Raw genomic sequence first — 15,958 nt, 5'->3', positions numbered from 1 at the left:
AGAGAGAGAGAGAGAGAGAGAGAATGAACTAGAAGCATTCTGGCATGAAGCAGGAAGTCACTCCCAGGAAGTTCCTGAGTACATTCTATCAATAGAGGAGTTACAGAGGCAGAGATAAATAGGAAAAGAGAAGGAGACCCTAACTATCTACTGTATCTCTACTCCCAATGCCCCTAGTGGTCATTAGGGTTACTGGTGCAAAAGGCTGATGCCATCTGGAGCTGGATCTCCAACAGTTAAGACAGGCCTGTGGTTATCCCAAGCTATTTCTCCTCACTCATGCTGTCATATTTGCAGGAAAGAGCTCAGTATTCCAAAATGCAGTGCCCATGATTCTTGAAGCTAAAAGCTCAAGGCACACAAATATGTCCTTGGAAGATCTGTCTCCAGCTTGGCAGGTTTTTATTTGGTCCACAGCTGGAAACAAGACAGCAGCATCTCTGGTTGTATAATTCCTTCTTGGTTCTGGAAGAGAAAGAAGCAGGGGAAGGGCCATGACTCAGTAGGCAGAGGGTTTAGGTAAGCCAGGAAAAGACCCCTGCCCCAAACCCTGGGCGGTTACTGCCAGTCAGTGCAGATAATATTTAGCTAGACCAAGGCTAGATCAGATCAAGGCTCTGACGCACAGTAAAACAGTTTCATCATATTTCAAGCAAGACCACAGGGAGAGGGAGAATTATGCCAAGTATTTTTCTTGCCTACCTTCAAAATATGTCTGGGAGAGGGAATGAGTAAGCTACTTAGAGTGGCACTGATCTTTAACATAGCTTAGATCAAAACAGGCCTGGTCCTGAACTGATCTGCAGTGCAGCGGACACTTGGGGTGTCAGATCTGCAGAAGCAGGTGTAGCCAATGGCTGCCTCTGCCAGCCACTTGCTTCACCATATCTTCATTAGCTGCCATAATGTCACCCCTATCCTACCCTGTAGTGATGTGCATGAAACAGATATTGCATTCTGTTTTGACTTCGAAACAAAACACAGATGGCCAAAATGTTTCATTGAAACAGCGGTCAAACCAGTTGTTTCAAAAGAACTGACTTCGAAACATTTTGAGTGTTTTGGTCATAGGGAATAATGGGCAGCCATGGGGAGCTTCTAGGGCACCAATGTGGGTTGTGTTGTAGGGCATGGTGTGTGCTACCTGCCACCCAACCCACAAAATAGATGTCCAAGCGGGAGGTTTTAAACAATTTTTTAACCTTTTCCCCAAACCCCCATAGGGTTTGCACATCCCTGCTATTTTTTAACCTTTTCCCCAAACATTTTTTAACCTTTTCCCCAAACATTTTGCACATCCCTGCTACCCTGCCTCAGTTTGTCTCTTGACCCAGTTTCATGGGACAATTAACAAGAAGGCAAAAACCATACTTTCTCCCTCAATCTGGGAATTACACAAAAACATTTGGAAATTACCCCATGACAAACATACTGGGAAAATAGTACATTTATGTTGTGAACCAAGCCTGATTTGTATGAAATTAGGCTGGCTTCACCAGTGTCACAAAGTGACCAGTTCTTTTATACGGTGACCATGTATAGTCTGGGCGCAAAGGTAGAAAGAAGATCAAAAACACTCCTAAATGATTCAATGGACTTTATTATAGAAAGTTGCTCATCAGGATAAAATTCAAACAGGTCATCTAAGTTAAACATGTCTCTGATTCAAGGTGTAATGCAGTGTGCCTAGCTATCATATGTGTGTGCAATCAATCATTGCAGCTGTCTAATAAATCCTAATAAAGCTGGACTGTGCGTTGGATGGGCATCTCACCAGGTTCACGAAGAAGGCTTCAAAGGATTTGTTCCTTGCTGGAGCTTGAGAGCGATGCAGGCTTCAGGTGCAAGGAGCTGGCGCTGGATTTCACAGACAGAGGTAGCCCTTGATTCTTTGCCTCGCAGCAAGAATAACTGAGCAGCCTCTTGTCTACAGGTTTCAAGCCTCTGCTAACCATGCAACATGGACAGCAAGCACTGGGGATGCGCACATGAGCAAGTTCTGCTGGTTAGGCAAATATTGCTGGGAGTGCCATGGCTGGGGAGTCTTGACTTCTCACTGTGCAGCAGCGGTCAACAGACAGTCCCTTCTCCCTGGAAAGAGTTCCTGCTTTTAGCCCCGCGGCTTAGGCAGCAAACGCTGGGATCGCTCATGAGCAAGTATTGCTTGTAGGCAAAGATTTCTGGCTCTCTGTTCAGTGCGCTCCATTCTTGTAGTTGCTTCTTCCTTTGATGTCCATTCCTGTTATCCTCTGGAAGTTGTCTTTTAGTTATCAAAATTAGCTCAGGATATTTGGTCAGTCAGGGAACACAGGATCTGAGTTCATCTCCTGTTAGCTGCTGTTTGGAAGGATATTGCTCTATTGTATTGTTCTATTGTCATTCCCCAAAGTAAATTTGCCTCTCTTGGTCCCAACAATGTTAAAAGTCAGCTGAGTTAGTGAAAGAATCAGATCTATTTGTGTGAGAAAGCAATTAAATTACTTCTTGTGTACATCTATCTAGTGTGTGATTATAACAAAAGAATGTTTAAAGTAACAGCAAAGGGGTGCATAGTTTGAGGCTAGTTAATCAATACATTTGACTAAGGCAGAACCATCCTGCCAGCGGAGGTAGGGGATTACCTGAAAGCATGTTAATTTTAGCAGTGTGGGACAGGTAATCAAGCCTGACCCATTGTGAGTTTCACAAACACTGATAAACAATGCTAGATAGCCCCTGCCTTCACAAATCATTTACCAGGCAGTCATGAAGTCTGGGTGTCATGCACTGGTCAAGTTCATCTGAATTCAGGCATCAATTGATTCCTTAATAAAATGGAATTCAGACACAGGCCTGAATCTTACACAATTCTGGGTTGGTAATTCTGGGTTTAATGTTGGGGTCAGGGTGTCCCCAACATATTCCCCCTCTCATATACCTTTTGCCTTAGGCAAAAAGGTATATGCATAGACCTATTAAAGAAAAATAAGCAAACTAAGACAGACAATACTTTTCCCTGGTTGCATGTTCACAAGATAGCAGTGGACAGTCTCAATAGCTGTCCCTGCTCCTGTCGGTAGCTGACCCAATAGGGCTTTTCAAAATTCACCAGCAGATGCTGTTACATCTTTTTAAACCAGGAGCAGTTTAAGCAGGAGCTCCAACATAGAGTCCTCCACTGCTGCACATTTGTGCAGTTGGGTAATAGTTTAAAGATAAACATATCCTCAATATTGCTGTTGTGATCTAGAGTGTGGATCAGAAGGGAGCACCCCCTCTTGTCCCATTTATTTTGAGTAGTCTGAGAGAGCATTTTATTCATGGCCAAATAGTTTGCCAACCATTTGCCTTCAAATGTGGCAGAATTTACAACCTCACAGGTCCCACAGCAATAGAGATTTACCAACTGCCCTTTGTCCTTGGCTGTCCCAGCTCACAGGGATCCACACAGAGTGGAGTCCTGCAATCCAAGTGGCCGAGGAGGTCATAAGTATCCCAGTTGTAGAAGGTATATAGCGCATGAATACAATTACATCTTGTGGCACCACCCTACAAACAATTCAAATATACACTCAATCAAGCATGCACTCCTATAACCCCAACATCCAGAAACTCTAGCATGTAGACTAAACCCATAAGTACAGACAGCATAAGGACATATGTGCAGACAGATAGATTTTGCAAAGGACTTCAGTGTTCAGATTGGGGAGGGAGTTCAATATCACACATGGTCCTGGCCCAGACACCCAGAAGTAAGTTCTATACATGTATACAGTGGCACAGAATGAGTGCCCAAACCAGGTGCAATGCAGAAGAAAACATGTCCTTGGTCAGACACAATCTATTTCTGTCTGTCTCTCCCCGCCTCTTGGTTTCTTCTGTATTGGCAAGCAGTAATCCCTGCTGGTGTCAGGTTTGAGGAACTAGGGATTATTGCAATTGGGGTGCGCAGTCCGGCATGGGGTTCAGTCTGTGGCATAGGAGTAGCAGAGCGGGCAGGGTCTCTGAAAATCAGGAAGATCTTCACAAATGGGGCAAGTTGGGTGTCCAATTTCACTAGCGGTGAAATGGATCGGAAAGCTGTGCAGTCCAGGCAGAATGGGTGGCCTGCTCTTCAGGGTTGGTAGGCCTTGCATCCATCAGGAAGAAATGAGCAAGTCTCATCAGGAACGGGGTGTAGGGTGGTTAAAAAAAATCTCCCCTCAGTCTCAATCTTTTCTCAGTCCACTCTCTCTGTCTGCTTGCCATGGCCTCTCACTAGACTGAACAAAGAGGGAAGTAGGGGAGCTTTAGCAAGCAGGTAGGGTGCAGAGGAATAGAGGAGTTAGGAATAGAAGAGATGATCAGGAGGAGTAACTTAAGAGATAAGCAATGTGCAGATATCTGAAAAGAAAGCAGCAGGGTGGTTGCCCATCACTGTGGGGCCCTTTGTTTCCTCAGTCTATCTGACCTTTGGATGCCAGTGTCTAGATGGCCTTGACCAAATGCATCCTGTGCTGGAACAGCTGGGCTGTGCCAAGTTTTCCCCTTCCTGCATCAGGGGGTCATGGTTTTTGTGCTACTAGTGTCTGCTGGAGTAACTTGGCTCCTGTGATCTCTGGCTTTGCAAAATGTGCCCAAATGTCCTGCAGGGGAAGTGTGTGCCTTTTTAAGGCAGCCAAAGATCAGCGGAAGCAGCCAAATAATTCAGAAATATTATTCTGAATTGGATAGTCCAACATTTAAGGAGAATAGCTGACATGATGAAGAAAATTACTCAGAGTAGTCCAAGTGACATTAGGTTTCAGTGGGACTACTTTGAGAAATTTTCCTCATATCAGACAATATGAATAAGTGTTTATGACTGGAATACAGTATAGCCTATTACTTCTTTTCTGCAACAGAAGGGGGGACCCCCCCCCCCGCACAGCTTTGTTGCTGTGCATGAAAAGCCCCTTATTCAGGGGCTGGTTGGCTAACCATAGCTTCTTCTTGAGTGAGTAAAACTAAGTAATACATCCATAAGTTTGTAAGACTAAAGCTCATAGGACAGTACTGTCCTATGAACTTATTCTATTGGTTTTTTAGCAAGTACAGAACCAAGAAACTTTGTGGTGGTCCTTGTGTTTGCTAAACAACAGATAGAAAAAGGCCCTGAATAAACAGGGTTTAACAGATGGTGGTTTTAACGCAAACTGTGTTATAGAACTTGGCAGCTCCATCTTTGTATGTACAGGTGCTGTCCCTTTATTCCTTCACACCACTGGTGATTGGGAGATACCAAAGCCTTTTGGTGGCATGTACTTCCAAGAATACAGCTTATGGTTGCAGAGAGACTTTTTAAACCTGAGAGAGAAGTCCTGGAGGAGGAGAAAAGTATTAAATCTATGCACCACCTTATTCCAAGGAGAGTCCAACATTTAAGGAGAAGGGCTGACACGATGAAGAAAATTACTCAGAGTAGTCCAACTGACATTAGGTTTCAGTGGGACTACTTTGAGTAATTTTCCTCATGTCAGCCAATATGACCCCTTGTGCCCCTTGTATAGCACCTCTGAATAGGAAATTACTTCTTTTGCATTGAATCAAAAAATAGCATCAGAATTCTGGTTCAGGATTCTGTTCTCATTAGTTACTTTTTAAAGCATTCTTCCACTTTAATTCTAGAAGAATGGAATCTAAGTAAACCCTATTTATTTCATATCTGAAACAATTACACATTTGTTAGACACATTCTCATGAATGCGCTTCCCTTGATAGAGAACTGTGAGAGTTATTGTAGCCTGCAGGCATAGGCTGCATCAACCTCAAAGGTTCCATGGTGAAAGCAGGCAGAAACAAACAAGAATCTAGTTCCAGAAAAACATTTCTAGAATATAATAAATGGTCATAATAAAGCTTAAAGTTCCCCAAAAGGTATTTGCCACAAAGCATGCAATCCATGCATCAAAAGTTTATTTCTCTTTCCCCTCTCTTTCTTCCACCCCCATCTATTCCAATAGTAAAAGTAAAGTTGTTCCCTCAAGTCGGTGTTGACTCCTGGCAATCACAGAGCCCTGTGGTTTTCTTTGGTAGAATACAGGAGGGGTTTACCTTTGCCTCCTCCCACGCAGTGTGAGATTATGCCTTTCAGCATCTTCCTATATCGCTGCTGCCCGATATAGGTGTTTACCATATTCTGGGAAACATACCAGCAGGGATTCGAACCAACAACCTCTTGCTCGCTAGGCAAGTCATTTCCCTGCTGCACCATCCAATAGTGCTTTCCACATATGTCCTATTGATTGCCAGTCACATTCTTAATTGGCTTTAAAATGATCAGACACTGAATATTGACTTCCAAGTTAGGCATTCTCATTTTCTCTGGCAAAACAGGTTCTTTGATCCTACATATAATTTAATAATACTCACTCTTTCCATCTCCATTTTATATATCAATATGCCAGCTCTCCTTTGTGTATTTATGATAACCGTAATCTGGAATGCACACGTCAGTTTCTATCTTTATCTACGTTTTTTATTTTCAAGAATAAGCCTCAAGGATACATCAGTTTATAAAAAGGCCAGGCCTCGTTTGCTAAGCCATGTACATCAGGATGGGGTGTGCTGTAAGTCATGTCTTATCTCACCAAGTCAGTTTTAAAGCAGATGCATTTTCATTGTATTTATATGGCTATTGTAATGGCATGAAGTAAATTCAACATTAATACAAAAGGACAAGATTCAGGAAATCCTCTCTCTCTCTCACTCTCTCTCTCTCTCCCATTTTAGATGCTTGCCTTTTGGGGCTTTGTACTTCTACTGATTGAAGCAGCAAGAGGTAAGATGTAAAATTGACCATTGTTTTTATCATGGCATCCAGCAGACCTTTATCATGGCATCCAGCAGAATTAATGTTGGTATGTGAGATTATGTGACAGAAAAAAGGAATTTCTCACCAGAAGAAAGAATTTAGGACTCTGTCAGATGCCAATTTGCTCTGAGATTAATTACCCACATTTAATTCTGTGTTTAACAGATCCATAACTATCTTTTTTAAAGAAGAAAAAGCAGCCTTGGGGTCAGTGTTCCCTCTAACAGGGATTCCCAGATGCTGTTGACTACAACTCCCATAATCCCCAGCCAAAGGCCATTGCAGCTGGGGATGCTAGTAGTTGTAGTGAACAATATCTGGGAATCCCTGTTAGGGGAAACAGTGCTTGGGGTGGAGAAGTTTGGAACAGAGGAAGCAGACACTTAATCCTTTCCCCACACATCACTTTTCCACTCCAGATTATCCTCCAACACACGTTTCCAAACACAGTGAGGTGGGTATACAGAGTGTGTGTGGGCACCGGCTCTGTGAGTTCTGGAGTTCCTTTTTTCTTTTTCTTTTTAATGAAGAGGAATGCTAAGATTCCATAATGATATATATATTTAGAGAAACTCAAATGTTGCATTTTGCAACAACTACCATGATGCAGGGGAAGGCTGGTTGCTCATGACAGAGCGTGTGGCCTGTGTGTAGAAGGACCCTAAATTCAGTCACTGAGATCAGTGGCACACCTAGGTCCAAAATCAGCCCAGACCTGAAGGACTTTGGAGGGCCCCCCTCCCCCGTGAGTCCCCACTGCAAGACCCCCCTAAAAATTGTTTTAAATATCTGCTGCCACCCCCACTGCTGCTCCTGTTTCGGGGGGGGGGTGTCCAAATGTTCTGAGGGGGCCTCCCCAGAGCCCTGCTGCTGCCCCACTGCCCTGTGCCAATATTTGCCATTTGTGCAGCCAGGGGTGGGAGGTGAACCGAGTAGGCCTCCCATGGTGGCAGCAGTGGGTGCAGTGGCTGGTGGGCCTGGCAAGAAAAGGTCACGGCCTCACTGGAGCCCAGCTCAGTCTCCTGGCTCCTGCTTCTGCAGGCATGCCTGGACGGACAGGCCCATGCCCACCAGCCACTGCGCCCACTACCACTACCACCATGGGGGAGGCCTGCTCGGCTCACTCACCCCCTGGCCACACAAATGGCAAATATCGGTGTGGCAGGGCAGCAGCGTGGCGGGTGTGGGGCAATGGTGGGGTGGGTGCAGGGCAGCAGCGGGGCTCTGGGGAGGCCCCCCAGAACATTTTGAGGCCCCCCCATGGAGGCAGGAGGCAACAGACCAGATCCCCAAGGTCTGTGGCTAAGAGTGCCTCTGACTGAGATTGCCAGTTAAATTATCTCTGGAAGCTGAGAGGCTGCAGTCCAAGAGATTATAGAGCTGTTGTATCACTGGGCTGAATGGACTGATGTTCTGATTCAATACAAGACAGCTTTATATGTCCTCCATATACCACTTACGACATATATGGAGCAAAACAAAACAAAGCAAAACATAAATAGCAAGCCTGGAGGACCTTATTTTTTTGTAAGGAGAGGTATGATTCAGATTGCTCCAAGTTCCTGCATAGTAACCTGGCCAAATGTTACTGAAATGCCATTCCTTGCAGGCTGAAATGAGCTACCTCTTTCCTACTTGGAGGTTGTAAGTTCACAGATTGTTTTCTCCACATATTATTCATATTTGTGACCAGGGAGAATCTGTTGAAAGTAAAGCAGAAGGCATTTAATAGCCATGTTTTGAATGTAAACTGATTTCTCAGGCACAAAGGGCAATGACGTCTCTCTGTCATAGGAACATGGGAAGCTGCTATATGCTGAGTCAGACCATTGGTCTATCTAGCTCAGTATTGTCTACACAGACTGGCAGCGGCTTCTCCAAGGTTGCAGGCAGGAGTCTCTGTCAGCCCTATCTTGGAGATGCCAGGGAGAGGATTTAGAAACCTACCCTGTGTCCCCTATAGTGGTCTAGTTATGGGTTTCTACAGAAGTCATGTGGTCTAGCCACAACCTTTTTTTGAGATGAGTGTCCATGAGCAAAGAAAATGCAGAAATTGAGAGAATGGCATTTATGTTGATAGTGATGACCATAATCACAGATTGTCAGAGGAAAGGTGCTCTAAGAGGACAGAATGTAAACTTGTTTATTATCTTGGCTATTCATATTCTGATTATTTCGTTCACATATAACAGGGAAAGAAGTCTGCTATGACAGGCTGGGCTGCTTTTCAGATGACATACCATGGTCTGGTACTGAAGAAAGACCAATTGCAAAGTTACCTTGGACACCAGAGAGGATAAACACTCGTTTCCTTCTCTATACAAAGCAAAACCCAAATAATTTCCAGGTAAAACCCATTTCTGGATAAATATTGCAGTGTGTTGCCAAATATTGAACAGAAGAGGAAAATATAAGGATGTTCTGATAATGACCAATTTGTATGCAAACATGCACAAATATAACTTTGCTGGTAAAACCATCAACTGGTATCCCATGCCCAAAACTTAAAATCTCTTTGTTTGGGTTTGGAATTGGAACAGCACACCAAGGCATTCATGAATTAAACTCAATATTTGTTAGTCAAAATGCTGTTCTGAATATTTTTTTAGAGGGTGGGAGAAAATCTGAAATGCTTATATATGTTTATATCTTCCACAGGAAATAACTGCGATCAATCCAGAAACTATTGATCATTCAAACTTTAATGCAAGCAAGATAACGCGTTTTATTACCCATGGATTTGTAGACCAAGGCGAAGAAACCTGGCTGTCAGACATGTGCAAGGTACAATCCAATGTAATATTATTGCACTGAAATCAATTCATGTCTAGACAGGTAATCCTCAACATTATGGGGCAGTTCAAACAAACACAGCCCTGACATATAAAGAGGGGTGGGGATGCGACAAGCGTACACCTGCTCCAGCATCACTGAAGGACATCTTGACACGCCATTGAGATGTCCTTCAATTGCATGTGAGGACTGTCCATCTGAACGGCCCCTAAACACATGCTCCAAACCCCTGTTTCAACAAGGTGTTGCAGTGCATATTTAGGGGCCATTCGGACGAACAGCCCCCACATGCTGAAGGACATCCCAACAATGTCCTTGAAGGACTGAAGGACATCCCAACCATGCATTAGATTAGGACATGCTTCAGTGATGCTGGGGCAGGTGCGTTCTCATTGTGTCCCCACCCTGTTGGGGCCATGTTCGCCCTATCCCTTCTCTTTATCTATAATCAGTTTGACACATATGAGATATGGTAACAAAAAGAATTGGCCTTTAATTATGACATTCAGATTTAGGTTTGCCAAGAATAATATAAATATTATTCTTTAATATTTAATAGGACTTTTAAGGTCATGAGGTCTAATACCGTACAATGAAGCCAGATTTGCCACATGCAAATGCTTCGCACTCTGATTCTAAAAATATCGTTTTCTTCTGAGAAGATGCTGGCACATGATGGGGGCATGTGTGCTGCACGCTCTCAATTAATCTTCTTGCAAAACAGTTTGTCCTTGATATTGGTTAAGCTATTATGTATCCATGGCTCATTCCTTCCCAGTCAGTCCAACACAGGTGGCTGTATGCTAAGAAATGTTTTTTGATGCAGTGTGCTAGAGAGGGGCCTTGGGCCTGATCCAGCAGGGCTGTTCTTATGTTCTTAGGGGCCAATAAGGTAACCTCCTGTTTTGCTTGAGTTCTTCTAAATCTCCCTTTGGTACTTCAGTGCTAAACCAAAACTGTGAATAGCAATAGTCTCTAAGTTATTCATTCATTCATTCATTCATTCATTTATTCATTCATTCATTCATAAGCTATTTATAATAGTCAGATAGTACCACACTTGCTTGGGGTTGCCATAACATTCCACAAGGAAGGCTGCATGGTGTGCACAGCACCTGTTCAACATTTCCCTGATGTTGCCATGAAACACAGAAAGCGAAGGACCTAGGTTATTTTGCAGAGCACAGAACAGGATAATACAAACACGTAGGCCATGAAACATGGCCCCTGACAGCTATCAGCCAAGATGGCTGCAGCAGTAGGCTTCTGTGAATGATAAGATAGATGTGGCATGTAGATAAGATGTAGCTGTGGCATGTAAAGCAAGCTATGTGGTAGTAGGAAGAGAGCTGGTCTTGTGGTAGCAAGCATGACCTGTCCCCTTAGCTAAGCAGGGTCCACCCTGGCTGCATATGAATGGGAGATTACATGTGTGAGCACTGTAAGATATTCCTCTCAGGGGATGGAGCCTCTCTGGGAAGAGCATCTAGATTCCAAGTTCCATCCCTGGCAACTCCAAGATAGGGCTGAGAGAGACTCCTGCTTGCAACCTTGGAGAAGCCGCTGCCGGTCTGTGAAGACAATACTGAGCTAGATAGACCAATGGTCTTACTCAGTATATGGCAGCTTCCTATGTTCCTAGGAACATTTCCCTGATATAGGTTTTTATGTTCTTTGCATCAGAGGATGTTTGAAGTGGAAGATGTGAACTGTATCTGCATAGACTGGAGTAGTGGTTCCAGATGTTCATACACCCAAGCATCAAACAATATCCGTGTGGTGGGAGCCGAAGTGGCTTATTTTACAGATGTCCTTAAGGTAAGGGAACTTCTGTTCATTACCTCACAGTTTCAGATCTTAGAGCTACTTGAAGGCTTTCTGGCCAATATAGATTAAAGTCTGGACAAATATAAAATCTAATAATTTTCTAAGCAGCACCATTTGATAAGAGAAACAATTTTCAGTGTGACTAAGTGATTCTTATTTTCAAACTTCGGTTTTCAGTGTGGGAGAATCTCTTTTTCTGTTCATAGTTCTTTGGATACAAACCCACAGCTGTAAAATCTACACTGCAGATAGTGGGGTAGATTCCCAATAATTGGCAAGACGTGCATTAACTAGGAATTTGATAAAAAGATAACACTGTAACATTCCAAATAGTACCACCTTAACATAAATATACAGATACTTTATGAACTGTAAATAGAAGAAAGAAATATTATCACTAGGGTAATTTATTAAAATTGTCCCTTGAAAGCTTTCTTTCATTGCAATGTTATTCTTGTTACTTATCGCTTTCTATATCAGTACACAAAGTGCTTTATGATTCTCTTACTCTAAAGAATTATGACTTGCCAAAGGCTGCCAAAAAAAGCCTGTGCCTTTCATCCAAATCCAGGTCTTTGATGCCTAAATCCAACAATTATCCCATCTACTAGGAATTGTCCACCTCCACCCCCGGCTCTCAAGACGTTATTAATTGAATTTCTGTTAATAAAATGCACTGGCTTTGTATCAACTGTAACTAGCATATAAAAACAAGATGAAACACAAATATATGGAATCAGAGTCCATTTTTGCCCCTGTGACAACAGCCTAGAATACCCTCGGGTTGAGCGTCAAAAGTCACTGCCAAATGTACGGCAAGTATGTGCACCCAGTGGATCTGAACTGAATCCAGCATGTGGTGAATCACACGTGAAGCTTAGATTTTACTGCACCACTGCAAAGCTGCCAAGTGGTTATTACCTATAAAGCCCTAAACAGCTTGAGTCCAAGGTATTTAAGAAAGTGCCTTTTTCATCATCAGCCTCACCACCTGTTAAGATCACCTGGGTAGGTCTGGTTGTGGTTGCCAGCGACTTGGTTGGTGGCGACTTGAAACTGGACCTTTTCTAGAGTTGCCCCAGGACTCTGGAATGTGCTTCCTAACGCAATTAGTGTTTCCCCTTCTCTGAATGTTTTTAAGAAGGACCTAAAAACATACCTGTTTATTCAGGCTTATAGTCCATAGTTCTAAAACTTCGGTTTTAGAGATTTTATTGTATTTTAAATTGTTTTAATTATGTTAATATTTTGATGGTTTTATGTTATGAACCACCCAGGGACCTTTTTGTATGGGGCAGTACATAAATGTACTAAATAATAATAATGATTATGATAATAATAATTAATAATATGAGTGTGAGTTGGCCATGGCTTGTAAACATGGACTGAGTGGACATTTGAGCAAATGCCACATAATTGCTTCCCTCATGCCAAACTTGGGTTGGAATCACTCAGCCCATGGAATTTACCATATTTCGTTCAGACGAAATATGAAACTGGAGGACCTTTCACCTCCGGTTTCGCTAACCAGATGCCCCAAACTGGGGAACTACAGTTAAAGGAGAAAATGGATCTGCGATTTCCCTCCCTAAACCTATTTGTCACCTTCAGTTATTTCAAGGTTTGTGGCCTCCACCTTCAGTTTTCCTGAGCCAGCGATATTTTTGAACACTCACACGCAGTTTCACCCCTCTGAAACTGGAGTTGAGGGAAGAAGCTCCTCTCTCACTCTGGCTGCTATTGGCTGTGCCTGCTGTCCTTCAGGAAAGAAGGAAGCCTGCACAGCCAACTCCCCCACCTCTCTGCAGTCTCACTGACTGCAAGAAGGCCCCTCTCTTGCAACAAGCCAAGAAAAAAGCCTGGGGCTCTATTCGGACACAACACAATGGCAAATACAGCCATGCTTAAAACACAAAAGCCAACTACACACCTTGGTTTCAAAGCTCAGTTTGTTTGGCCAAATCGAACCTTGGGTGATTCTGAGAGGTGCATTCAGACAGAAAAGCACAGAGGGGATTCTCAGATTTAACCAAGGATCTGAGTTGCGTTTGTTCAGTATCTCAGGGCAATCTGCCAATATATATGTTCTGTTTTCTTTATAATTACTAATAGACAAAGTATGGATACTCGCCTTCAATGGTACATTTCATTGGCCACAGCCTTGGAGCACATGCAGCTGGCGAGATGGGGAGAAGAGTACCAGGAGTTAGAAGAATAACTGGTAGGCTAATGAAATGCAGCCCAAATCAGTATCAAACTAAGAATGGCTGAACTTGAATCTTTATCTGGCATGTCGCACTGGTGTCTCTAGAGTGACTGATTGTACTGAAATAAGAGTGTAAAGAATAGACAGATGTGAATGGATATAGGCATTGGTATTTGCTGCATACACAATTGTATTTTGCGGAAAGCCATTTGAAAACCCAGCGTGTATTGCAATCTTGCATCTCCAAGAATGGGCCAGCCCCAGGGGCAGATTAATTGTAAGCAGCCTGATAAATGTAAAATCAAAGTTTTACGTTTTATGAGTTATTCATTTGGACTCTTGATTAACCACACAAGCAATTCCTTATGTCCCATTACCAGTTTCAAAGGTTACTAACTCAGTGGTTTTCTATTAGAGATTGGTCCTGGCATCTCTTGAATCAATTGCCTGAAATATTCAATTTAACACCAACACCAACTGCCCAGATGCCACTGATAACAAAAGTGTTGTGAAATACTATGACAAAGACGACTGCAAATATTTATATACCACTCTTCAACTAAAGTTCTCAAAGTGGTTTACATAGAAAAATAAATAATACAAAAATAAGATGGTCCCCTGACCCCGAAGGGCTCACAATCTACAAATAAACTTAAGGTAGACACCAGCAACAGCCACTGGAGGGATGCTGTGCTGGGGTTGGATAGGGCCAGTTGTTCTCCCCCTGCTAAATATAAGCGAATAACCACTTTGAAAAGGTGTCTTGCAACTCACACAGTTTTCCAGATTTTTGAGCTGTAGCAAATCCATTTCAGATTTATGCATGTAACAGAAAGAAAATCCAGCACTGGAGAATGAAGGAAAGTTAAATCATGTAAATGTCTCTGGCAAACATGAATATTCATTCCAGTATTAGGTCCTAGTCATAATAAAATCAAGCTATTTAGAATCCTCACATATTTGCTCCTGATTAATCCTATTAAAACCAATGACCATCTTCTGGTGTCATTAACTACTAGCACATACAGTTACATCACTTGCTAGTGGTGCCATAAAGTTGCTTATTCCTTGAAATTAAAAGTGAATGAAAAATAGATAGCCTTGAGAGGCAGATTTCATAGCAAGGTATCTGAGGATTTCATCCTACAGCATGGCACTTTGTTTTCCAGACTTCTAAGCTTGGTTGTACCATCTGTGGCATTGGAATGCTGGGTTTCTGGGAGCTTCCCCTTGCAATGAGAGCAGAGAACCCCTATAGGGGCAGTTGAAATGGCAGTTGCTTCTCCTGAAGTATGCACAGTGAAACTTCATAAAAACACTTGTGCTATGAAGTTAGGAGCAGGTTATCAGTACTTCCCCAGAGTGACAGATAGCAAACCTTTCAGGCTCATTGGGACTTTCCCCGGGAAAGAAGGAATACAGATTACTCCAGCCAGACACGACTGCCCCCTTTACCACAAATACAATACTTCTGTTAATGGTGGTTCAGTATGGTTAGTCTGCAAATCAATGAGGCTGTTCTCATGAGCAGGCAGGACTGGGCTAGGGCACCTAACTTGTTGCTGGGGAGATCCCCACAATGCACCGCACACTCATGGTGTGGGATTTCTGGGGGCTGGGACAATGTGTCCTGACGCCCGCACATCCACAGTGTGCACCATCTGGGTGCATGGTCCATGCGTCCAGACCCACACTGGGATCATCTGCAAGGAAGGCAAGCTTCTGCTGCCTTCCCCACTGCCCACCCCAAGCCCTCTCACGTAATCATGAGAAAGGGCTCCTCATCTTTTAAAACTGCATTTAAAAAAAACAACACAAACATTTCATGGCCTTCTGGCCTCAGTGATTGCAATTTTTTGAAGTGGTTGCTAGGTCACAAAAGTGTATGGCACAATAAAACTGTTAAACTTTAAGTTGTGCCAATGGTCTTTGTTGGTTTTTCTGCAACAAACTAATATAGCTACCTCTCTGAAAGCTGTTACATTTAAAAATGTGTGGGTTTACAGGACTGGATCCAGCTCAACCGTATTTCCAAGGCACACCAATTCTGGTCAGATTGGATAAAAGTGATGCTAATTTTGTTGATGTTATTCATACCGATTCAGCTCCAACCATTCCATACCTGGGTAAGTTGGCAACAATACATAAAATATTCAGTAATGTGATAGTAAAATGCATGCAGTTTACTATATAATGTGATAGTAAAATGCATGCAGTATTACTGATGAGATTAACTGCAGGCGGACCAAAAGTTTAAGATGTTCAATTACAATGAGGAGAATATTCCATTTTGACCTCCCATACCCTCACTCCTGATAAAA

General features: G+C 42.9%; 1 protein-coding gene across 3 annotated transcripts in view; it reads left to right on the top strand.

Moving 5' to 3' along the window:
- The first annotated feature begins 6,720 nt into the window (after nucleotides 1-6,720).
- Nucleotides 6,721-15,958, top strand: part of LOC128350748 (inactive pancreatic lipase-related protein 1-like) — a 36,521-nt gene continuing 27,283 nt past the window's right edge. The window contains exons 1-6 of one of the 3 annotated variants that reach the window (XM_053309386.1): nucleotides 6,721-6,778; nucleotides 9,004-9,158; nucleotides 9,470-9,595; nucleotides 11,288-11,422; nucleotides 13,544-13,652; nucleotides 15,644-15,763. In XM_053309386.1, the coding sequence (XP_053165361.1) occupies nucleotides 6,730-6,778; nucleotides 9,004-9,158; nucleotides 9,470-9,595; nucleotides 11,288-11,422; nucleotides 13,544-13,652; nucleotides 15,644-15,763 (694 nt within the window). In that variant the 5' untranslated portion in view covers nucleotides 6,721-6,729. Of the gene's footprint in view, nucleotides 6,779-7,950; nucleotides 8,106-8,131; nucleotides 8,349-9,003; nucleotides 9,159-9,469; nucleotides 9,596-11,287; nucleotides 11,423-13,543; nucleotides 13,653-15,643; nucleotides 15,764-15,958 lie in introns of those variants that run through there. The other 2 variants (XM_053309387.1, XM_053309385.1) reach the window with 2 other exon arrangements.

The sequence above is a fragment of the Hemicordylus capensis genome, chromosome 3 (assembly GCF_027244095.1).
Source record: "Hemicordylus capensis ecotype Gifberg chromosome 3, rHemCap1.1.pri, whole genome shotgun sequence".
Lineage (NCBI taxonomy): Eukaryota > Metazoa > Chordata > Lepidosauria > Squamata > Cordylidae > Hemicordylus > Hemicordylus capensis.
The sequence above is the reverse complement of the archived record's forward strand: the minus strand, read 5'-3'. Positions and strand labels throughout refer to the sequence as shown.